The sequence below is a fragment of the Oryctolagus cuniculus genome, chromosome 8, assembly GCF_964237555.1.
Source record: "Oryctolagus cuniculus chromosome 8, mOryCun1.1, whole genome shotgun sequence".
NCBI classification, from domain to species: domain Eukaryota; kingdom Metazoa; phylum Chordata; class Mammalia; order Lagomorpha; family Leporidae; genus Oryctolagus; species Oryctolagus cuniculus.
The window spans coordinates 82,194,912-82,220,224 of NC_091439.1; the positions used below are offsets into that span (position 1 = coordinate 82,194,912).

At 43.0% G+C, this 25,313-nt stretch overlaps 1 protein-coding gene across 6 annotated transcripts in view; it reads left to right on the top strand.

Moving 5' to 3' along the window:
* Window positions 1-25,313, top strand: part of AFF1 (ALF transcription elongation factor 1) — a 194,707-nt gene that overhangs the window by 6,261 nt on the left and 163,133 nt on the right. For all 6 annotated transcript variants that reach the window (XM_051820180.2, XM_070047916.1, XM_051820179.2 and 3 more), the window contains exon 2: window positions 7,579-7,651. In XM_051820180.2, coding sequence (XP_051676140.2) covers window positions 7,614-7,651 — 38 coding nt within the window. In that variant the 5' untranslated portion in view covers window positions 7,579-7,613. The remainder of the gene's footprint in view (window positions 1-7,578; window positions 7,652-25,313) is intronic.

A 25,313-nucleotide genomic window follows, 5' to 3' on the forward strand; every position in this document is an offset into this window, starting at 1 on the left:
AGAATATAACAAATACTTCATAAATGTTTGCCAGTGTTACTGCTGAAAGGAGAGATTGTATTCTCTCTCATTTTTTAATGGTAAGTAATGCTTTATAAGATGAAATAACTACTTTATGTAAATTGCAAACTTTGAGTTTGTTCCAAGAAACTACTTTAATGGCCCCAAATTCTAAAATGGTGATATTGCATAGAATTTGCCTGTCTGTGGGGAATGAGGCAGAGACATTCCCTACCAATATCTGTGTGCTCTCATGTTTCTCAGTCTTACGGTTAAGCAGAATCATGCAGCTGATTCTGTCCAGGGGAGGTAACGTGTCACTGTACTCTTGAAGCATTTACATGGCTGTTAGTCCTCTCAACACCTTGAGCTTCTCAGTGTAAAACAAACCACCCCACTATTCTCCATGCTCCAACACACCAGTATGCAATCGGTGTGAAGAATGAGCATAATGCAAGCCCTTGTTCTTTGAAGCCATCGGGATTTGGTGGATAATTTGTCACTACTGTACCCTGGACTATGCTCAGCCTTTTCCAGTGCCTGTCAGGCCCTGCTCACTTTGGGAAACTAATAGCCAATTATTTGAGAGGCTCTAGGGGTGTAAAAGCCAGATACGGGCATTGCATTCCATTGAGGGAAGATAAATAAATATTATTTATTTTGCATAAGTTAATTTTAGGTTATGGTAAGGACTATGGAAAAAATTAAAGTGTCACCAACTCTAATTTTTCTGCTTCAGCCCATTCCTGCTTGTTATTCTTGTTGCCAAGAGTATCTTAGTTTTGTATGAAACTATGTTTGTACAGCCTCTGGTAATCGTGTTTATTCTCAGCCAGTGATGACAATTTGTATTCTGATTTACCTGTCTCCACTGAAGAGACCAGGTGACCTAGTTCTAGTTCTTTGTTTTTGATAGCATTTTATGGGAAGGATTTTCCTTTCCCAACAGAAGGAGACAAATTTTGTCTGGCACAGTCGTGCTGCCTTCCCCTCCTTTTCTTCCTGCCTTGAATGTGAGTGAGATGTCTGGCTATGGCAACAACTTTTCTGTCCTGTAAGATGGCAGGCATGAAGGCACCATCGCTACATTTGGCAGAGCAGAAAAAGCCAATGTTCCTGATGTCCTCATTGAATAGCTAGAACTCTACCAGTAGCCACCTTCATTTAGACTTGCTGTAGGAGAAACATAAACATCTATTGATTTAAACAGTTGTACTTAAAGCTAACACATTCCAAACCCATAAATGACTGAAATGGAATAGAGAGTAGGTTGGATGGAGAATGTGGTTGAAGGCACAGCAGCGTTACATTAGCTTCAGGAACCAGGGAAATCCTGCCTGAGAAAGCATCATTGAGCAGAAAACTGAGTAATGAGAAGGAAGAGAGAACCAATGCAATGAGAGGTGTATACTTCATTGTGGGCAGAACCAGAACCCCACTGAACAAGGCTTTGCCATGGAAAAGAGATAGGGAAATTGCATTTGTTCCATTGTGAATTTCTAAGCTCCTGAGGTCCATATAGTGTGATACTGGAGGCTGGAGACCTTGAGGAACCATAAATGGATGAATCAGTCTGGGGTCCTGGGAAGCTGTGATCTGCTGGGATGCAGTTCTGGAGAAGCAGACTCAAACAGTGTGTGTGACCCGTGACTCATCCCTGACACATTGCTAGTTGCCGGAAGACTGTTAGTCCTGGAAGATGCATGTGGGTTGAGGGGAAGTAGGCAGGACCAGGAACTGACCAGTCCAAGAGGCCTCTTGCCTCTGGACAAGAGTAATTTACTCATTCTTCTTTGTAAACTAGATTATGGTCACAGGACCCTGAGACCTACTGAGCTCTGTCTGGCTGAAAGCTTCCCTTCAGCATGGAGTCTCCCAAGCATGTGAATTGGCAGGCCAAAAAATTAACTAGAATAACCACTACAGCCATTCGTAAAGTACTTTCTGTGAGCCCAACATTGTGCTAGAATTTTTCCATTTTGTAAATGTTGTTCATAAATGTTGTAATCCTACAACTCTGTGAAGCCCCATACAACTCATGAGAAAGTTGAGGCCTTCAGAAAGAATAGTAATTTCCTTGAAGTCTTCCACTGGTTGCAAGGCAGGCCTTTGCCACCATGCCATGTTATAAAAGCTCCTGAGAGAAGGTTCTCCAGAAGGTGCTGGGTTCTGGAAGCACTTAATCACCCAGAACAGAATATTTGAAAATATCAGGGATTTGGGGCCAGTGCTGTGGCATAGTGGTTAAACCAACACCTGCAGTGCTGGCATCCCATATGAGCACCGGTTAGAGTCTCAGCTGCTTCACTTCCCATCCAGCTCTCTGCTAATGCCCCTGGGAAAGCAACAGAAAGTCCCAAGTTTATGGGCCCCTGCACCCATGTGGGGGACCTGGAAGAAGCTCCTGGCTGTAGCCTGGCCCAGCCCCAGCTGTTTTGCCATTTGGGGATTGAACCAGTGGATGGAAGATTCTCTCTCTCACTCTCAGACTTTGCCTTTCAAATAAATAAAATGAATCTTTGAAAAATAAGGAAAAAGTCAGGAGCTATTCATAGAAAATACAATAAGAAGATAAATTTATTTTGGTGCAAAGTTTTGAAATCCATGCATGATCTCCCCCCCCCCCACACACACACTGTATGTACTCTCCATGAACTCTTTAAGGACCCCTTATATGCATGCATAAGTAGACCTGGTGCATTCCCAGATCAAACAGTCTGCACCACTTAAGTAAAATTGAGTGTGGATGTTGTTGACTTAAATAATGAGAGCTGCTATCTGTTGTATGCTAGGGACTTTAGCCAAATGACACCATTTCTTCTCAGTAACTCTAATATGGGGCTGTTGTCCCACTTTACAAATGTAGATACTGAGGCTGATAGAGCTTACTTTTCCCAGGGTGAACATACCCCTCACCTGAGCATACCCTCTTTCTGCTATATAATATTGCTTTGTTTGTAATGAGGAACTAGTTGATATCATTCCTAATTTTTTTAAAAAAATTATTTTTCTAATTTGTTTTTCTAATTAATTTTATTTGAAAAGGGGAGAGAGGGAAAGAGTAGTATTTCCATCTGCTGGTTCACTCCCCAGGAGCCTGGCACTCAGTCTGGGTCTCCCACGAAAGTGGCACCTGCTGCTTCCCAGGGTGCAAATTAGTTGGAAGCTGGAATTGGAAGCAGAGTCAGGAGTCAAACTAGTCACTCTGGTGTGGGATGTGGGGGTCTCAAGCTACATCTTAACTGCTGTGTTAAATGTCTATTCTTCTACTTTCTTTAATGGGAGGATTTTTTTAAAGTTTATTTTCATTTACTTGAAAACCAGAGAGAGTTTCCAACCCCAAATGCGCCACTATAGTCGAATACACCAGGCTGAGGCCAGGACCCATGAACTCCATCTGGGCAGGGGCCCAAGTAATTGAATCATCCATCTGCTGCTTCCTAGGATGCAATAGCAAGGAGATGGATTGGAAGTGGAGGTGCCAGGATTCAAACCAGTATGCCTATATGGGATATGGGCTTAACCTGCTACACCACAACACCCACTCCAGTGGGGAATTTTTTTTTAACTATCCTTTCCCATTATTCTATTTTTTTATGTATGAATTGGTGAAATTAATATAAAATATATTGAAGCTTCAGAAACATCTTCTGATTTCACTATTTTGTAAGCCAATACATTTTCCTCCTCCCTTTTATCTCTGTATTTAAATAAATATTTTTAATTAAATTAATTAATTAGAAAATATTTTTATTTAAAAGGCAGAGAGACAGTAAAAGATCTCTCATCTGCTGATTTACTTCCCAACTGGCCACAATGGCAAAGTCTAGGCCAGGCAAAGCCAGGAGCCAGGGACTCCATTTGGGCCACTCATGTGGGTGGGAAGGGCCCAAGTACTCAGACTAGCCATCTTTTGCTGTCTTCCCAGTGCATTAGCAGGAAGCTGGATTGGAAGTAGAGCAGCCAGGACTCACACAGGCACTCTGATGTGGGATGCCAGCATCACAGGTGGCAGCTTAACCTGCTGTGCCACAATGCTGGTCCCAGTATTTTAAATTTTAAATTTAAAAGTTAACTAGATCCCATGAAAGATTATTACAAAAGATCCATAGCATACAGAATAAAAGATGAACATGTCCCTTTGTATCTCCTACCCTGGACTCTTCATCTAAATCACTTCTCATTCTGGAAAATCTATTGTTAGGCCTTTCATGATACATGTTATTCCAAACTGTTTGTGTTATGCATTACCTTTCATCATTATTATTATTATTATTATTGACAGGCAGAGTGGACAGTGAGAGAGAGAGAGAGAGACAGAGAAAAGTCTTCCTTTGCCGTTGGTTCACCCTCCAGTGGCTAGCGCATTGTGCTGATCTGAAGCCAGGAGCCAGGTGCTTCTCCTGGTCTCCCATGCGGGTGCAGGGCCCAAGCACTTGGGCCATCCTCCACTGCATTCCCGGGCCATAGCAGAGAGCTGGACAGGAAGAGGAGCAACCAGGTCAGAATCCAGCACCCCGACTGGGACTAGAACCTGGTGTGTGCCGCAGGCAGAGGATTAGCCTATTGAGCCGCGGTGCCGGCCTATGCATTACCTTAAAAACAAAGCATTTCCTTTTTAAACTAATTAGCTCATGCTGTAGTATACTGTATTCGATGTTGTTTGGATAAATCTGATTCTTTTTGATGTTAAATTGCATCTCATTATCATAGGCTGTAATTGATTTAGCCATTTCTGTGCGGGCGGTATGTACAAAGTTGTTGCCAGTTTTCCTACTATGATAAACAGTATTTATTGCAAAACCTCTTTGTACAAATGTGACTATATTTTTTAGAATGATTTCTTGGAGGAGGGTTGCTAAACTGAAACATACACTAAATTCCTTTGTAAGTGGTGATTTAGAACAATGGCTTCCTGCCTGCAATAGGCCAGCATTCTAACCCAGCCAGACCTTGAGCCCGAGTTGCGTGGCTGCTCCAGCAGTTGCGCAGGTCATACGTCAGGGTTCTAAACTGCCTTTTTCAGGCTTTAACAGATTCAGTGTGTTTTGTAGGTACAATTCTAAGAACATAATGGCATTCCCCTCTGGTGTTTCCTTTGAAACATAACCAACACACCAGTTAATCTGGTGATGTAGTCCCCCTTGCCTTGCCTAGGAGCCCTTGCCTTCCTCCTGTGGGGAGCATTCTGCTTCCCTGAAAAGTTAGGGATTTTGTGCAGACAGGACCCTGACTGCATCCTGGACCTGGATCTCTCCGGTGCTATGCTTCCTTCACTTTGTGCCCCACTCACTCATCCAGGAAGCTGAGGCACTCCTGAGTGGCCATATCCCAGGGTTCACTCATTCCCATGTCTTCCTATCAATCTCTAGGATTATTTTTCCATTATGGATCTGCCCAGCACATTCCTTGCTCAGTTCCTTTGAGTCCTTGTACAAGTGTTAATATTCTCTGACCCCCATATAAAATTACAACACCCTAACCTGTTTCTTCTCTGGCATTGTGTACTACTGATTTCTCTAGCACCATTGAATGTCTAACATCTATATATTTTTGGTTAATGCATCTTTTTTTTTTAAGATTTATTTATTTGAAAGAGTTACAGAGAGGTAGAGACAGAGAAGGAGGTCTTCCATCAGCTGATTCACTCCCCAGATGGCTGCAAGGGCTGGAGCTGTGCCGATCTGAAGCCAGGAGCTTCTTATGGGTCTCCCACATGGGTGCAGGGGCCCAAGCACTTGGGCCATCTTTACTGCTTTCCCAGGCCATATAGCAGAGAGCTGGATCGGAAGTGGAGCAGCTGGAATTCAAACCAACACCCATATGGGATGCTGGCACTGCAGGTGGTGGCTTTACCTGCTATGTCACAGTGCTGGCCCCTGGTTAATGCATCTTTGTCTTTTGTTTATCTCTTGTAGTATGTAAGCTCAGTGGTGGCAAGAGTGTTTTTTTCACTCTTTTTTTTTTTTCAGTACCTATCTTAGAGCAGATGATAAGGAAGTATTTGTTGGTTCATTGAGTAAATGAACAGATACATGAACGCAAGAGCCCTCTCAAGATTGGTGGCCAGCAACAGCCCAACCTTTCCTCTTCCTAACTGCCATTCTCTCCACTCAGTCTCTACAGGGGTCGGGTGTTGATGCTGTTGAGTTGCAGGCAGGTTGAACACCTTAATTGAGACTGCAGGCGTGGCTTTTCGCTCACTCTCCAAGTACTAATAGAACACACAACACTGATCACTTAACTGTGTGCAAGAAAGTGAGAGCAACCAGCAAGGGAAGGGAGAGAGAGTAAGCTAAAAGGATTTGGGGAAAACAGGGAGAGGAGAAAGGACAAAGAGAAAGTGGTGGGGGAGGGGAGAGAGAGATAAGTGGGGATTGAGTTGGAGAATTTAGGAAACTTAACCTAGACCCACTATGGCTGGTAGGAGCAGTGACTCCAAAACATGTTTGACCCTGGAAAACTTAAGCTCTGCTAGTGTGAGTTTAACCAGAATATTTGCAACATCATGTTGCAATCTTTTGAGAGAACAGATAGTGATCATATCTACTAGGGTGGAAACATTGTAGTTAGCAAGTCAACAATTTAAATTTCATGGACAGGGAGATAAAAGACCTTATCAGGAGCCAGAGATAGAGCCATGAAGGACTATATTTAGTGTTCCAGCTTTAGCTCACATTGTAACATTTAGCCTCTTCATCAGAGCAGGCAAGTTAAAACAATTACACATTTAATGTAGTGTTTCCATTTGTATCAAATGGTTTGTTATATCTGTACTAAGATATTTAGTAACATACCTTTGCCTTAAGGATGTTTGCAAAAAAAAAAAAAAGATGCTATTTAAAGCAAGTTAGGATAGTACAGTTTACAGATACATACAAGGGCGGGAAAAGGAAACAGCTGTTGATAGCGTTAACCATGGAGAGCTTGTTTTTAGACAGATGCAAGATGGTTCCAAGGCTGCTGCCCAGATTGAATAAGTTTCCCCACAAGTGCTTTTCTGTTTCAAGAGAAATTTTGTTTAAAGGTTAAATGCCTTTTATGAGTAGAAGTAAAAGCTAATATTGGCTGTTACTGGGGCCCACTTTTGGTTAAATCCTGCATTGAAGATTACCTGTTGATTTCCTTTCTCTTGCATACTGGACAGTCTTTTCCTTTTAACTGACTATTGCCGATACAACTTGTGACCTCTGGCAGGTTACTTAAATCTGAGTCTTATCTGAAATTTGGATATTCATATCTTTTGTCTACCTTGCAAGTTTATTATAATGTTTACATGAAATGTAATTTGTAAAAGCTGAACACATGCTTGACAAAATAAGATATAAAGAAATTGAGATTTCCTTTCCTAATAATAAATTGCATGCATTTTTCTTGCTGAGGTGCCTGAGTAGGAGCCTCAAAATTAAGAGTTCATATGCCTTTGGTGTATACTAGCCCTGTTCAGGTTGGGAGCTGGTGAGGAGCCATTCTCTAATTCAAATGAGAACTTTGTCTCCAAGTAAGGTTCCTTGCAGGTCATGTGTACCTGAGAGTTTGTTTCTGGCCGATATTCACAGGCTGCTGTTCCTTTTCCAGATGAACAGACCTGCCACTTCCCACTGATTGCAGCAATGGCGTTCACGGATAGAGTTAACAGCAGTGGCGGCAGGTAAGCATGAGGTCCATGTTTCTGAGACCCAATGTTCAATTTTAGAATCAACTTCTAAAAAAAATAAGTTTGATCCTTTTAATTTTTTTGCGATTTAAGAACTCTGGTGCAGGAAAATGTTGGAAATTTTCAGTTTTCTCTTAAGTCAAACCTGTTAGACTGGCTATGTGGTTTATTTAAACCTAGCAATCGCTGAATCTCTTAACTCATTTCTTTAAAATGTGGGTACCAGATGAGATGAGCATCCTAATTCTGCATTTAAGATGCCAGTCCATGTTGCAGTAATTTTGCAGAAATATGCCTGTATTCAGCCTGTGTTGAAACAAGTATGGTAAGTCCACACCATTGTGAGAGCCTGGGTGGAGGGAATTCTGTCGTCCTTTTACTATCTTCACGTCTCTCTCCTGGACTCTGCATACACTCTTCAGTGCCTTCTTGAGTATACTAAGTGGCCAGTGTTGATAGAAGGGAGTGTATTAGCATTCCAAAATCAGTTCTAAAGATTAACTCGTTTGACATCCAGCAAGAATTGATGTCACTGATCAATTTTTATTTAAACTCTCAGCTATTTAGAATCCTACTAAAATATAAGGAATGTTGATTAAAACTCAGCTAGTATTTATTAAGTAACAGAATAAATGGTGGTGCCTGGAGAGGCTGTTCTGGAGGCTTTCCTGCTTCCTCCCCCTTTCTGGTTCATTTAGGAAATTCTTCAATTCCAGGTGGTCCTCGTGGGGCCCTCTCCTCCCCCACCACGGGAAGACATGTGCCCCAGGCTGCAGCTATCCACACTGGGCTAGACTCCCGGGGCGGGAAGAAGGGGGCTGTCATCATTTGTCTTTAGGTTTGTTCGTAATACACATAAGTTTCAAATTTTTATGTAGTTAAATGTCTTGTCCTTTATGGATTCTGGTTTTTGATTGTGCTCATAAAGGTCTTTCCTGCTCCAATATTGTAAAAATGATGGCATGTGTTTTTTGCTAGCACTTTTATGATTTCATTTTTTGCATTTAAATCAGAACATGTAAGCTGGTGGCCCACGGGACAGGTCTGGTCAACATATGGGCTTTGGTTGGCCCCCTCACAGCTTTCTGAAAGAGATTATCTGCCAACATTTGTTATATAACAAGCTCTTGAAATTTTTAAGGTTAGTGACACTGGGCTTGCATTGTCGTTTAGCAATGTTCAGATAGACTTGAATCATCATGGTTATTTTTATATAGAATGTGAACTTCGTAATGTAGAACTGCCCCCATGGTATGCTTTTCAGGTGTGCCACAGTGTCGAGTCCCCTCGGCCCACAGGTCAACCAGGACTCCCACTTGATTTTCTCCTGCAGACATCTGTTTTGTGCTTTTGCTCCACAGAGATTAAAAAAAAAAGAAAAAAAATGGACTGGAAAAAACATGGGCTGATGTTTTCCAGTTCCTGCACAGCCAGATTCACACATTTAGTCACTGCTAGGCTCTCTCAACTTGCAATCCATTTTACATATTTGACTTTTTAAGTAGTTAGATCCATCTGTAATTAAGGTATATGTTGTAAATCTTCATATTAGTGAGAAAATTAAAATATAGGAGTGTTAGGGAGCATTTTTTTAAAGCTGAAGTCTAGACAATTGTTTCAATATAATTTATGAAGTCATCTATCTTTTCACCACTGATTTGAATGCTGTGTCTAAATTCCAGCACATCCTTGGGTTTATTGTTGAACTCTCTTTTGTTCTGTTGATTGTGTCTTCTGGCGCAAGTGACATACTGTTTCACTGTGTGTCGCATGTCTTCATGTTCAGACAGATTATTTACCACTGCCTTTTGTTTTTAGTATTATCATAACTATTCATGTCTGATTATATTTCCATGTGTATCTGCAGTCATTAATCATTTTCTAGAAAAATCGTTGGCGGTCCCTTTGAATTCATCAGTTATGAAGGTTGACTTCTGTGGAATGTTAAAACTGAGTCTTCCTATAAAAGGATCTAGTTATTAGATTGATGAAAATTTGGGGAGATGAAGAAATTTTAAGTTGCAGTGGAAGTCTGATTTTTTAAAATTTTGTGGTAATTGATTTTCGCATCCAGTTTGATTTCTTGCAGGAGAATAAATTATACTAGTTCAAGGTGTTATCAGTGCAAAGATTTAAAAGAGAGCGTGCATTTTACCACATATGTTTTCTGTTGTTTCTAATTATTAAGTGGGGCTGGGTTAACTGTCTTTTGTATTAGTGTTGTAGCAATTTGAGCTGGTTTTATTTGTGGCATTTGTTTTTCCAGCTTCTCAACTCCCTGAGTTTCTCCTTTCAGCTTTAATACTTAGTACCAGTGGTACACTCAGGAAAATCCTAAATAGAACTCTTTTTAATATATACCAGTAGCTCACTTATATAAATGTTTAATCATGATAGATATTGAATCTTTTAATAGTCCTGAGAAAACATCAAATTCATGTGAAACTGGTATTTGCAAAGGAAACAGATGTGTATTCAATATGCAGCTCTACTTGCTTAAACTAAATAGTCTGAATGTGAACCCTTACTTTGCTCAGGGCTATCAAAAGTCATAAGCGTGAACAGAATATTAATGTAATGTGCAACGTCAATATTTGTTTTTGTTCTTATAAATCATATGCTTAGTCAGTGATTTGCAGACTTACCAGCATAAGACACCACTGAATCTGAGCTCACTTATATTTCCCCTACCTTCCATCCCCTCCTTTCTTTCATTCTTGCTAAAAATTGTTATTGGAGTATAACAGGCTGAAGAGGGCAAACGTTGTTAATACAGTTCAGTGCCTTTTCACAAAGTAAACACACTTGTGTGACAGATCAAGAGACAGCAATACCAGCCCTTCAGAAGCTCCCTCCCATCCCCTTTCTGCTGTCCCTCGGAGATCATCACTGTTCTGACTTCTAACTCCATCTCTTTTGCCTGCTTTTGAATTTTACTTCAAAATAATCCTATAATGTATACTCTTGTGCTTCTATTCACTTTTGAGGTTTGCTGTTTTTCTCTTATGTAATAAACGTAGGTATCCACATAATAATAATAATATGTTCTTTATACATTGTATAACCAGTGTTATGTATTTTTTATGTTCTTTTTCCATCAACTTGCCATGGTCCTATCATAATATGATTATTATTACTCTTTCTTCTGCTCACCCTCTTCTATCCTCCAACTGTGAATTCTGCTTTTAGTTTCAAATTGCCTAGATTGATACCATATTTTATAATTATTTGGGTAAGGTTTACCTTTAAATTGATGATAAATAATTGAAAAATTAAGTGTTATTTACATGTTTTGATCAAGAAGCAAAATTGTGTTCTGTGGGTTCAGTGTCAATCCAAGTACCACTTGAAAGAGGAGGTTCATGTTGATAAGGACAAATGAACTTTTATCTTTAGCTCAGTAAATAGTTCAGATTTATACCCCACTATAAATTGCCTCATCTTTGAATAGTGTGTGGTGTTTTTTCCCTGGAGTTTCTAGTCATTTTTCTTTTTTGAAAGAGAAAACATTTCTTTTTGTCATTTCACTTAATGTGATTCTTTTTGTGTTCTGTATTAATTGCTTGAAATCTCTCATTTTATTGAAGTCCTAAAACTAAAATTAACTTATAAAGGGTATGCCAAATTACATGATTGTGAAATTGGGCACAGATCATTGAAGCCATGGAGTAAAGCTGGGATACATTGTGACTGGAGAAAATACCTTAAGATAAAACATAGAAATGAAAAATATTTTTTAAAAGATCTAGGCCGGTGCCATGGCTCACTAGCCTAATCCTCCACCTGCAGCGCCGGCACACCGGGTTCTAGTCCTGGTTGGGACGCCGGATTCTGTCCCGGTTGCTCTTCTTCCAGGCAAGCTCTCTGCTGTGGCCCGGGAGGGCAGTGGAGGATGGCCCAAGTTCTTGGGCCCTGCACCCACATGGGAGACCAGGAGGAAGCACCTGGCTCCTGGCTTCAGATCGGCACAGTGCCCTGGCCACAACGCACCGGCCGTAGTGGCCACTTTGGGGGTGAACCAATGGAAAAAGGAAGACCTTTCTCTCTCTCTCTCTCTCTCTCTAACTCTGTCAAAAAAAATTTTACTTATTTGAGAGCCAGTTATGGGAGGAGGTTATGGGAGGGGGAGGCAGAGAGAGAGTTCTTCCACCTGCTTGTTCACTTCCCAAATGGCCGTAATGGCTGGAGCCAGGCCAATCCAAAGCCAGAAGCCAGGAGCTTTTTCCAGGTCTCCCTTGTGGGTGCAGGGTCCCTGGGCTTCAAGCCTTTAGTCTGCAGCTCCTGAGGATGGTCCTCTCGGCTGGCCCCTGGCTCCCTCCCCTCCCCCTGGCAGCTGCCGCTGGCGGGCGGTGTTCCGAGAGAAAGCACTTGGGCCATCTTCTACTGCTTTTCCAGATCAATAGCAGGGAGCTGTGTCAGAAGTGGAGCAGCCCAGACTTGAACTGGCGCCAATTTGGATGCCTGTACCGCAGGTGGTGGCTTTATCCTCTATGCCACAGTGCGGCTCATGAAAGAAATTTTTTAATTCAGGCTCTACTCCCGGTTTGGTGGGACTTAATTTTATTGTCTTCTGCCATCCAGGCTGAATACTCTGTGTAAATGTTTTAGGAGGTCTGCAGATTTTTCGTTCCTTAAGGGGAAGGTTTGGGGTATTTTACCTTGTGAGCCCTGAATCATATTGTTACATTGCAGCCTTGGAAGCATTCCCCCACAGAATAGTCTGAAAGAATGTTTCAGTCTCTGAATTGAGAAGAGTCCTCAATTAGTGAGGAAGCCACAAGGTGTTGAGCAGATTAGCACCTATTATATGGAAAGAGTTTCCTCTCCCTTAGTAAATCACGGGCCAAACTTCCAGATGCTTACTGGGGAGATTAATGGCTCTGGGCCATGTTTTCCTGAAATAGTGATTGGCTTGGGCATTGTAAATAATCCACACCTGGAATTGTGAAACAGGGAAATAAGGTTTCCTGTATTTTCCAAGTGAAGTAGTTTCAGGCCTGATTTACAAGCACAATAATGTTTCTTACACAGAACACCTTGTTATCCTTTGGTTGAGAAAAGGGTTGCTAACTGGTGTGTGGTAGCCCTGTGTAACTGAAGATGACTCACCCAATTTGTTGGGTTTAGTAGGCGAGTTTACTTTTAAACTTATCTCAGACCTGAGGGATAGTTAAGTTTGGGCAGAAAAGATGAACTGTAGAAATGTTGAGTAATATTCCCGTGAAGTCCGGCTGACCTGTGACGGTGTGGTAGAGCATGGTTGAGTATGGGACACAGGAGGCAGCTTGTGTTGATCTCTTTCTTTGATCCTGGCTATTTGGGCAAATCAATTAGCTCTAGAGGCCACTTAAAATAGTTTTAGTAAGGAGAATATTGCCTATAAATTGCTTATACTAGTACATGGAACATCATTAAGTCCTTAGTAAATTATTAATTTTACCACCCAGATGATGGCAGAATGCTGAGTTTCAGGGGGAGTAGCTTTCTTCATTCTCATGCAAGGTTCTAGGCTATTTGGAGGCAGTTCTTTGGGTTGAAGGGATTCCTCACTGAGATAATCCAGTAACAACATTTAAACTGGAAGGGAAATGTACAGGAACAGACCTTTAAAACTGAGATATGGGGTTAGCATTGTGGCCCACTGGGTAAAGCTGCCACTAGCGACACAGGCATCCCATGATGGCGCTGGTTCAAGTAGCTGCTCCACTTCTGATCCATGTTCCTGCTGATGGACTGGGAAAAGCAGGGGAAGATGGCCCAAGTGTTTGAACATTTGCCAACCACATGGGAGACCCAGGAAAAGCTCATGGCTTAGGCCTGGCCCAGTGTTGGCTGTTGTGGAGTTAACTAGTAGACAGAAGATCCTCTCTCTGTGTCTCCTTCTGTTTCTGTAATAAATAAATCTTTCTTTAAAAAAATCTGTGATAAATAAATCTTAAAAAAATAAATAAATAAAACTGAGGGCCGGCGCCATGGCTCACTTGGTTAATCCTCTGCCTGCAGCACTGGCATCCCATATGGGCACCGGGTTCTAGTCCTGGTTGCTCCTCTTCCAGTCCATCTCTCTGCTGTGGCCTAGGAAGGCAGTGGAGGATGGCCCGGGTACTTGGGCCCCTGCACCTGCATGGGAGACCAAGAAGGAGCACCTGGCTCCTGGCTTCGGATTGGCGCAGCTCCGGTTGTAGTGGCCATTTGGGGGGGTGAACCAGCGGAAGGAAGACCTTTCTCTCTGTTTCTCTCTCTCACTTTATAACTCTGCCTGTCAAAAAGAAATAGCAACTTTTTGTACAATTTACTTAATTTCTTATGTATGCAATTCAATGATTTTTAGAAAATTTACTGATTTGAGCAACCAGCCAACACTGCAATCAATTTTAGAACATTTCAGTCACTTTCTAATAGATGAAACTGTGTGTAGTTCATCCTTTCATCCTCACCTCCAGTTAACAATCTCCTTAATGCTTTTGTCAATTTTGGACATTTCTTATAAATCCAATTACGTAATATGTGGGTTTTTATGACAAGTTTAATTCATTTAGCATAAGGTAGTCAAGGTTCATTTATGTTGTTGCATGTGTTTGTGGTTCATTCATGTTTATTGCCAAGTATTCCCCTGTGTGGCTAGACCATCGTTAGCATTTACCAGTTGATGGACATTTAGGTTATGTACACTTTTACTATTTTGAATTGTGTTATATGTATGCTTTTATTTCTTTTTGGTAGTTGTTTAGGAGAAGGATTACTTGCCTGTAAGGCATATTTCTACTTATGTATAGAATATTCTTTTTTTCCCTCAAAGATTTGTTTATTTGAAAGAATGAGAGAGATCATCTGTCTGCTGGCTCCTCAAATGCTCATAACAGCTACAACAGAGCTTGCCAAAACCAGGAACCAGGAACTCCATCTGGGTCTCCCATGTGGGTGGCAGGAAACCAAGTACTTGGGTCATCATCTGCTACATCCTAGGCATTTTAACTGGAAGCTGAATGGGAAGTCCAGAGTAGCTAAGACTTGAACCAGGCACTCTGATATTGGATGTGTAGGCATATTCCTCATGGCTATAACACCTGCCCCTTAATAACATTCTAAACTTAAGTGGGTCTGTTCCCAGTTCGTTTCAGTGTGGTTTTTCTGTTTGCCTCCAGCCCTGAACTCTGCTGATGCTGAGTTGGAGAAGAATGAATTAATAGTTATTCAGTGCCTTTAGTATACTGGTTTCTAGTCCAGGCAGATGGCATTTCATTGTGTTAGATGATATCTTGGTCCAGGTAATAGTTAAGATGGATATTAATCAGAATTCCATTGAGTTACATCACCCATGAAGGGAAACTAAGTTTTTATTTTTGGAGGGCTTTGATTGGAGCTGTCATTTTCTTTTGAAGCTAGAGCAGTCAGTTGACTTCCTATGGGATTTTAACCAGGATTAGGAAAAGGAAGATTTCAGTTCTAGTGTTTCCTAGTTTTTAGAAGTATGGGGGATATAATTTTAGAATCAGTGTCTTGTTTTCTGAACTTTACAACCACCCTGGAAGGTGGTCAGTTTAGCAGTCTCACTTTAGTGAGGAAACAGAGGCCTAGAGAAATTCATCTCTGAATATGTGAATCAGATGATGGGGCACGCTGGAGTAACTAGCTTGATTTTGACCAGTTTTCTACGCTCTGTAATGTTAAGTGCACAGAGCACTAAGCAGCTTTATTTCTGCTTTTGACCAATAAGTCCTGATGTGATACGTTCTTCCTAACCTACAGTGTGGAGTGACATTGTTTCTGTTACCTTGAAGATTTGAAAGCACAGATAGATGGTGGATAGCATACATTTACTTAATTGAGATGTTAGTAGATAAAATGAACAAGTCTTACTAAAGGTATTAAAAGCATGAAATATTTCAAGGTTTTTTTTTTTTTTTTTTTTTTTTTTTTTTTTTTTTTACAGGCAGTTAGAGAGAGACAGAGAGAGTAAGGTCTTCCCTCCGTTGGTTCACCCCCCAAAATGGCCACCAATGCTGGCGCGCTGCACCAATCCTAAGCCAGGAGCCAAGTGCTTCCTCCTGGTCTCCCATGGGGTGCAGGGCCCAAGCACCTGGGCCAGCCTCCACTGCCTTCCCGGGCCACAGAAGAGAGCTGGACTGGAAGTGGAGCAACTGGGACAGAACTGGCACCCCAACCGGGACTAGGACCCAGAGTACCAGTGCCGCCGCAGGCAGAGAATTAGCCTAGTGAGCTGTAGCGCCAGCCGCCTTTTTTCTTTCTTTCTTTTCTTTTCTTTTTTTTTTTTTAAACTTCCCCTAGTTCACTGTTCACTCCCCAGAAGCCCACAACATGCAGGACTAGCTGGACTCCAGAGCTGAAATGCAATCCAGGTATTCCTGTGTTGGTGACTGGAACTCAATTGCTTGATCTGTCACCTCTGCCTCCCCATGTCTGCTTATGTAGGAACCTGGAGCCAGAACTTGGAGCCAGAAATTGAACCCAGCTATCCTGAGGTAGGAACATAGGTGTCTTAATCACTTGACCAAATGCTCTGCTTCCCAAGATCTCATTTTTTAGTAGGAAGAGAGTGTCTAATGGTAAGAAAGAAAAATACTCATTTTATGCATTGCAGCAGCAATAAAGAATTAATCTTTTTTGACACTGATTGGCCATAATAACCTAATTTAGTATAGACCTGAGAACAATTCTCTCTTTCTCCTCTTCTTCACTGTAAAAGAAAATTTACCATGGAAATATTCAGACATTAATAGAAGAGAAAATGTTTAATTAATTTTTAAATTCCCTTTTCTCAGACATAATATATTTCAAGATGTAATACACTTAAAAAAAATTGTCCTTTTTCTTTGCAGAATTATCTTGAAGCAAATCCCACAGTTATTTTTTCACTCTTCTATGGATACTTTATGGGCATTTTTTAAGAAAATGAATATTTTCCTACCTAACCTCAGACCTAATAAAATTAGAGTTCAGGGGCTGGCACTGTGGCATAACAGGTAAATCCACTGCCAGCAGTGCCGGCATCCCATATAGGCGCTGGTTCAAGTCCTGGCTGTTCTGCTTCTGATCCAGCTCTCTACTATGGCCGGGAAAGCAGTGGAAGATGGCCCAAGTGCTTGGACCCATGTACCCGTGTGGGAGACCTGGAAGAAGCTCCTGGCTCCTGGCTTCAGATCAGCCACTTGGGGAGTGAACCAATGGATGGAAGACCAGTCTCTCCATCTGCCTCTGACTCTCTGTACTTCTTTCTAGTAAATAAATAAATATTTTTATTTATTTATTTGAAAGTCAGAGTTACACAGAGAGAGATGAAGCAGAGAGAGAGAGAGAGGTCTTCCATCCAATGGTTCACTCCCCAGTTGGCTGCAACAACTGGAACAGTGCTGATCCGAAGCCAGGAGCCAGGAGCTTTTTTCGGGTCTCCCACTCAGGTGCTGGGGCCCAAGGACCTGGGCCATCTTCTACTGCTTTCCCAGGCCATACCAGAGAGCTGGATTGGAAGTGGAGCAGCCAGGTCTTGAACCGGCGCCGGTGCCGGTGCTTCAAGCCACGGTGTTAACCCACTGCACCACAGCACCAGCCCCATAAATAAATCTTTAAAAAAAAATTATAGTTTGGATTCATCCGCAACCTAACCCATATCCAAAGTTCCCAGATTGTTTGAAAGCATCTTGTAAAAGTGTTTCCATCCCGATTGAAGCAGACCAAAATTCACCCTTTGCATTAAGTTTTGTGTTTTGAGTCTTAAATCTCAAGCATTTGCTCTACTTATTTGTGGGGTAAGGGCATTGGCAGGATGAGAAAGCACACTGGAATGTATACTGTGTGGATTTGTCACTAGTGTGTTTAACTTGTTCCTACATACCAGTGGTTCTCAGCTGGGGACGGTTTTCCTTCTCCCAGCCTGGGCGGCATTTGGCAGTGGCTGGAGAGATTTCTGATCATCACAGTCTAGTGGGTAGAGGCCAGGGACACTGCTAAGCATCCACAGTGACTAGGACATCCCTCTCTAACAGGATATTCTGCTGAAAAGCCCTGTGGTTCCATTCCACGGGTTCCTGAGGAATGGGAAGTCAAATCCAAAGCTTGGTTAGAGTCAATGTAAATGTTTTTGCTTAAATTAGCTTAATATTACCCAGGAATGCTGGTGTTATTCTGTCTTGATCTGCCTACTGTTTATGAAGGCCCATCATTTTGTGGAAAGTCATTATGTGAGCTGTGCACTTTTAAAAGATGTATGTCAATTTAAAACCCTTATTTAAAAAAACCTTCCTAGTTGTGCTGTGTACCTTCCTCTTTTTGACTACCACCTTGGGCTCCTAAGATAATTTAAGAAATGTTGAAGTCCTCTTTCCCTTTTAAACTTCTATAACATTCAGTTCTTTTTCATGTGAGATACTGGGAAGGGGGAGGAGGGAGGGTTCCTTTTGACCTCATTGTTGGGATGGCGGAGTGTCTGTTATGGCCAAGTCAGGGTACTGGCGCAGTGCTGGCTCTGGAGGAAACAGCAGAGCAGCCCTAAGGTAGGAAGACCTAAAAATCACCAGTGTTAGGTCGCTTGGGAGAAAGTCTTTACACATGGGATGGTTTCAAAGAAGAGGTTACCTTTTCTGCATGGTGACATTTGGGAAAGGGATAGCCCGGACAGAAAGGACTAGCAAAGGTAAGGAATGCTTTTTAGGGGTGTGCTGGGAAAGTTTTCTTGACCGACGTCTTACAGCCAACTTCTGCTGTCTCCGATAAATGATTGGAAGAAAAGGCAATGAATTTTTTTTCTGACAGCTGTTTCTTACTGGGAGGCGTGGCTTCGTTTGCAAATAAAAGGGCTGCTGTTGGAGTAGTTGAAATCACAATGGGCCCTGATTCTTTTCACATCAAAGTGTAAAAGGATCTCCAGGGGTGATAAATGGGGGCTGCTGGATTCATTACTTGTAAACAAAGCTGAGGGATGACCTCTACATTTTTTTTAATTAAAAGAAAACAGGGTTTCCTAGTGGTGAGCATGGGGCTGCTGTACGTTTGAATTTTGACTGCTCACACTGGAGAAGATCTTTGTTAAGATTACAAGGGAGCTGCTACTGTTAACCAGGATTTGCTCCAGTTCTCAAATACTGAAGAAAAAGCTACTATATCAGAGTGACCCCACTGCTGTGAAAATTGAAGTGCAATGAAGTAGGTTTAGCTAAATTCTTATCATTTTTTAAAGACAGAAATAGGCAGAGAGAGATCTGCCTGCTGGTTCATTTTTGGGGGAAAGCCTGCAATAGCTTGATCTAGTCCAGGCTGAAGCCAAGAGCCAGGAGCTCAATCCTGGTCTCACAAGTGGGTGGCAGGAACCCAGGATGCGCATTAGCAGGAAGCTGGAGTAGGGTTTGGAGCCAGAGGAGTCAAGCCCAGGCACTCTGTAGGCATCCCAAGCCTAGTCTTAAACACTGTGCCAAATGTTTCCCTCTTAGTTGCATTTGAGTTATCAAAAGAGTGTAACAAGGCAGAAATGTTGCTCTGTTACTCAGGGCAGGCTGAGGGCTTAGGCCCGGCCCTTCTACTCCTTTGCCTACCCAATGTCAGGAGAAAAACACCTGTTCCTCTGTGCAATGTACAGAGAGATCAATTTTAAACATTTTATTTATTTATTTGAAAGGGTGGAGGGAGAAAGAGATATCAGTCTTCCGTCTGCTGGTTCACTTCCCAAAAGCCAGCAATAGCCAGGGCTGGACCAGGTTGACTTTAGCAGCTGATAACCCTATCTGGGTCTCCCATGTGGGTGGCAGGCACCCAAGTACTTGTTGCCTCCCAGGGTGTTTACTAGAAGGAAGCTGGAGGAACCTGTGCTGTGGCGTAGTGAGTAAAGCTGCCGCCTGCAGTGCCTGCATCCCATATGTGCAACAGTTCAAGTGCCGGCTGCTCCTCTTCTGATCCAGCTCTCTGCTGTGGCCTGGGAAAGCAGTGGAGGATGATGCAAATCCTTGGGTCCTTGCATCCGAGTGGGAGACCCGGAGGAAGCTCCTAGCTCCTGGCTTCAGATTGGCATGGCTTGGCTGTTGGTGGCCATCTGCAGAGTGAACCAGCAGATGGAAGACTCCCTCTCCCTCTCCCTCTCCCTCCTCCCCCCCTCCCCCCCACATATACATACACTTTCTCCCTTTGCCTCTGCCTCTCTGTAACTCTGCATTTCAAATAAATAAATAAATAAAACATTTTTTAAAGGAAGCTGGATTGGAAGTAGAGTAGCCAGGATTCCAATATGAGATGAAGGTATCCCAAGCAATGTGGCAAACACCCACCGTAAGTGGTCAATTTGGGGGGGGGGGGGCAGGCAGAGTTAGAGACAGAGAGAAAGGTCTTCCTTCCATTGGTTCACACTCCAAATGGCCACTGAGGCCAGCGCGCTGCGCCAATCCAAAGCCAGGAGCCAGGTGCTTCCTCCTGGTCTCCCATGGGGTGCAGGGCCCAAGCACTTGGGCCATTCTTCACTGCCTTCCTGGGCCACAGCAGAGAGCTGGACTGGAAGAGGAGCAACTGGGACAGAATCTGGCGCCCCAACCGGGACTAGTGTATTAGCCAAGTGAGCTGTGGCACTGGCCAAGAGGTCAGTTTTAAGGCTAATCGTTAGCACTTTTTAAAGAAATCCAAAGACAATTGTTAGCTTAGGAAACTTTTTTTTTTTTAAATTTGTGTAGTTATAAAACTTTGCATCTCCTCAAAAGTTTTACACCAAAACTATAGTATTCTAGTATGGTGATGAAAACAGCATAGTTAAGGATCCTGTAGTATGTTGTGGAATTGAGACTTGGATACTGCTGTCTAAATCCTGCCCTGCAGTTGAAGGTCCACCTTGAGTAAACTCCTCTCTCTTGTGTACTCAAGCTTATCTCTTGCTGTTTTTTCACTTGGCTCCCCTGTTGCAGCTGGTCCGAGCACAACCAGATTTTAAACAACTGGAGGTCAAAGACTGCCCTTTGTAACCTGAGTGGAGGGAGCAAGGTGCTGGGCACCCAAGAATTCTAATGTGTTTACTGACTTTCCCGATGTTTGGTAATCACCATCTGAGTCTGTCTCCCACAGAAGTTTTAAGATTGAGGTGGGAGCAGAGGTCACAGCTGGCGAGGAGCTGCAAGTCCCTGGCTGGTGCTCAGGGAGAAGCTATCCTGACTGAAGTGTTTTGTATGTAATTAGAATATTCCAGGCCTCCAATTCCCTTTTGGTATCGGAATGGTGAGACTGTGGCAAATACTGACAAGGTTAACACAGTTTTTGTGAGTTCGGACGCCTCAGGAATAAGCTACTGGAATTTCTGGAGCTTAGTGGGCAGCCTTGGTGCTTGGTTGCTTGGGAGGTGTGCTTTCTTGGCAGTCTCACTACTCCCGATAAGCTGACATTTTACAGATGGAAAGGAAAACAAAGGTGCATGAGGGCATGGGGCAGATAGTTAATTTTTTTTTTTTTTTTTTTTTTTTTTTTTTTTTGCATCAAACCCCAGGTCCTTAACTTGGAAGCTGGAGGTGGGGAAACACTCTCTGGGTGTCTCTGGATTGAAACTCTGAGGCCTGAGCCAGAGGTCATCTGTGGTTGGCTGGTCTTTCTGACATGAGTCCTGCCAGAAGGTTTCAGCATAGCTACAATAGTCAGAGAATCAATATCTTCTATAGAGAGAGCACAAAGCTGATTGCACTGCCCTGGGGCAAGGAATGGGCCATGGGGTAGTGGGGTAGAGGGTGACCAATAAACCACATGGCAGAAAAAGTTCAATTTTTTTTTAAAAAGAGATTTATTTATTTATTTATTTATTTGAAGGGCAGAGTTACAGAGAGGCAGAGAGACAGACAGAGAAATCTTCCATCCTCTGGTTCACTCCCCAGATAGCTGCAATGGCCAGAGCTGGGCTGATCTGAAGCCAGGGTCCTGGAGCTTCTCCCAGGGCTCCCACATGTGTACAGGAGCCCAAGGGCTTGGGCCAACTTCTGCTGCTTTCCCAGGTCATAGCAAAGAGCTGGAACAGAACTGGAGCAGCCAGGACTAGAACTGGAGCAGCCAGGACTTGAACTGGTGCCCATGTGGGATGCTGGCAGGCACTGCAGGCAGCAGCTTTACCCACTGTGTCATAGCACCAGCCCCCAAAAAGTTTAATTTAGGAATTAAGGGTTGAAAGTGGTGCCCATCTGCAGCTGCCCATGTTGGCTCTGTTACAGTTGTTTTGGTGCTTGTGGAGAGCTCCTTGTGTGCTGTCTTGGAGAGCACTTTGTGGTCTGCAAGGCATTGCACAGATGTCAGGTGGTGGCCCTGTTAGCAAATCAACCTCTCAACGGTTAGGAGTTGGAGCAGTTCTCATTTTAGATTATCTTTCAACATCCGGCAGAGACTGACTTTTCCCCCAGTGAGCACTTGATGACTGAGATATGAAGTCGTCCTTCCTTTAAGAATGGAAGGGCTGACTTTGAAGTAAGAGGGAGTATTTCAGAGACAAGAGTGGAGAATATACAAGTATCGTACTTGTCTAAACAATGTATTTGAAAGTATGTGTTCCTCAATAGCTTGTAAAGACCGGTGCCAGAGGGGGAGTGTGTGCAGATGGGAGGATGTCTGGAACAGTCCTTGATGTGGTTGTTACTTTTTTCTCTCCTTGTCCTTGCCTGCAGAAGGGACTCTGGTGAGTAGAGTGCTTTAGACAGTCTCACTGGCACAATTGCCTTTTCACCTGGAGAGGCAAGCAGAGTTTGCTTCAAAATTGGACCCGAATTTGAATTCTAGCACCCCTGGATGTGTAAATACTGGACAACTTATTAACATCTCCAAATGCTAGTCCCCTCATCTGTAAAATAATAATAATGATTACATGGATTTTTTTGTAAACCTAGCGGAATGTGCAGCATGGAGTTAGTGTTTAATATTAATTTGTTCCCTTTCTGTTGACTTGCCATTGATTAGTGTTAGAGGTCTGGAGAATTGGAACTTTTGTGTTATCTTTGTAACACCTGAGAGATTTGCAAGTTTGGGCTGTGCTGGGCAGCACAGGAGAAGGGTCTTCCTGTGCATGGAGACCCGGCTCGGAAGCATCTGGGACTGGCAGTGTCTGTGAATTGCTCAATCACGTGCCTCTGCCAACTGTCAGCTCAGGTGATTGAGACTTTTTTTTTTTTTTTTTTAAATAATTAATGTTTTGAAAGGCAGGAGTGATGAGGGAGGTACAGACAAGAGATTTTCCAAATGCTGGTTCACTCCCTAACTCCTGCCCCAAGACTGGTTTTGTTATTGTTGTGGAATGTAATGTTATTAACAGTTTAGGTACTTTTAAAGTGGCTAGTGACTGGGATGTGTGTGTTGTGGCATAGCAGGTTAAGCTCTGCTTCGGACACCCACATCCCGTATCAGAGTGCCTGGTTTCACTTGCATCTCTGCTTCTGATCCAGCTTCTTTCTAAATGTGCATTCTGGAAAACAGCAGATGGTGGCTCAAGTACCTGGGTCCCTGCCAACAGATGGAGTTCCTGAATCCTGGCTTCAACCTAGCTGAGCCCCTGCTATTGCAGGCATTTGGAAAGTTAATCAGCGGATGAAAAGATCTCTCTGTGTGTAAGTCATTTTGCATTTCAGATAAATGAACATAAATTCAATTAAAAACATAAAATGGTAGGTGATTCTGCAAACTAATTTCTCGAAAGATTTATTTATTTATTTGCAAGTCAAAGTTACAGAGAAGGAGAGATCTTCCATCCTTTAGTTCACTACCCTCCCCAGATGACTGTAACTGCCAGGGCTGGGGCAGGCTGAAGCCAGGCTTTCATCTGAGTCTCCCACATGAGTGTAGGAGTCCAAGGACTTAGGCCATCTTTCACTACCAGCATTGCATTTGAACCTCACAAGGATGTTAAAAGGTAAGTCAGGCAGATGATTCCATCTTGAGGCTTAAAGGTGTTAAGTGGTTTGCCCAGGATTGCAGGGTGTTCTCTTAACCTGGAATGAGTTTTCTCTCCTTCTTCCAGTGTCCCAACCTATAGAAATCTTTTCCTTCAAGGTTCAGCTGAAATAGCACCTCTTTTAAAACTGGTTACCAAAGAACTTCATTACTCTTTTTGTGCACTCATAACCTTGTATTTCCCTCTGAGCCATGTTTTATTTTATTTTTTCAAGTTTGTTGTATTTATTTGAAAAGCAGAGAGAAAAAGAGAAATGAGAGATCTTTCCACTGGTTCACTCCCCAAATGGCCTCAATGACTAGGGCTGTGTCAGGCTGAAGCCAGGAGCTTCTTCCAAGTCTCCCTTGTGGGTTTAGGGGCCCAAGCACTTGGGCCATCTTCCACTGCTTTCTTTTCTCTCCCTCTCCCTCTCCCTCTCCCTCTCCCTCTCCCTCTCCCTCTCCCTCTCCCTCTCCCTCTCCCTCTCCCTCTCCCTCTCCTTCCTTCCTCTCCTTCCTCCCTTCCTTCCTTCCTTCTCAGGCAGAATTAGACAGAAAGAGACAGAAAGAAAGGTCTTCCTTTTTCTGTTGATTCACCCCCCCCCCCCCAAGTGGCCACTACAGTTGGCGCTCTGTTCCAATCCAAAGCTAGGAGCCAGGTGCTTCCTCCTGGCTGGACTGGAAGAGGAGCAACTGGGACAGAATCCAGTGCCCCGACCGGGACTAGAACCCGGGGTGCCGGTGCTGCAGACAGAGGATTAGCCTAGTGAGCCACGGTGCCGGCCTTCCACTGCTTTCTAAGGTGCAGTAGCAGGAAGCTGAATCAGAAATGGAGTAGCCAGGACTTGATCTGGTGCCCATGTGGGATGCCAGCATTATAGGAGGTGGCTTTCCCCACTATCACAATGCTGGCCCTGCCAGATTGCATTTTAGAACCTCTGTTTCTAATTCCCACCTCAGAGCATGCTTTGGGAGAGTAAAGCACAGGGCTATACTTTGTTAGTGGAGGGTGCTAGAGCTAGAGTTAGTCTCTTCTTAGTTCTGGTCGCTGCTTTTTCTTACTACTGCTGTATGGTATCATTAGTGCAAGTGTGTGCACCAGATGCATACATTCATGCATGCCTATACATGTGTACATACATCCGGTGGTACTCTGCCCAGCCGCATGCCCCAAATTTTCCAGTCCCTTGGTGACCCTGCGGCCCTGCCTAGGTCTTGTGACCACCTCACGTGGGGACTCTCAGTGCAGAGAACCCTGCACCTCCATGCCTCATGCTGACTTGACAGTGGCCTCCAGGTCCCTCTGCACCAAACATCTGTCTAATCATTTCTAGTATTAAACTTTTCCTCACATTATTGTGTGGTTTCTCTCTTCTGCCTGAATCAACCCAGGCTGATATAACCTACAGCACTTATGAAAGATCTTCAAGAAGTTCATTGAAATTTCATACTGTGAAAAATATGCATGAATCTCAAACATTTCTGCCCCAAAATAAACTGAATTCCATTTTTCTGTGAACTTTGTGAAGTCCCTCTGATTCCTCTGTCATACAGCTGTCCATACTGTAAACTTCTTTTGCGCCAGAGCCCTGATTAAACCTTTAGATTGTCTGTTTTGTACAGAGATGGCACTTCATGAGGACTGAGTCTGCTGTTGTTGGAGTTGCTGCTGCTGCAGTGAGGGAGAGGAGGATTGAAATGGAGGATGCTTCTCCTGGGGATTTATTTGACCTTTCTGGAGAAAACAACCCAAAGTTCTTACTCTATTACTAATGGA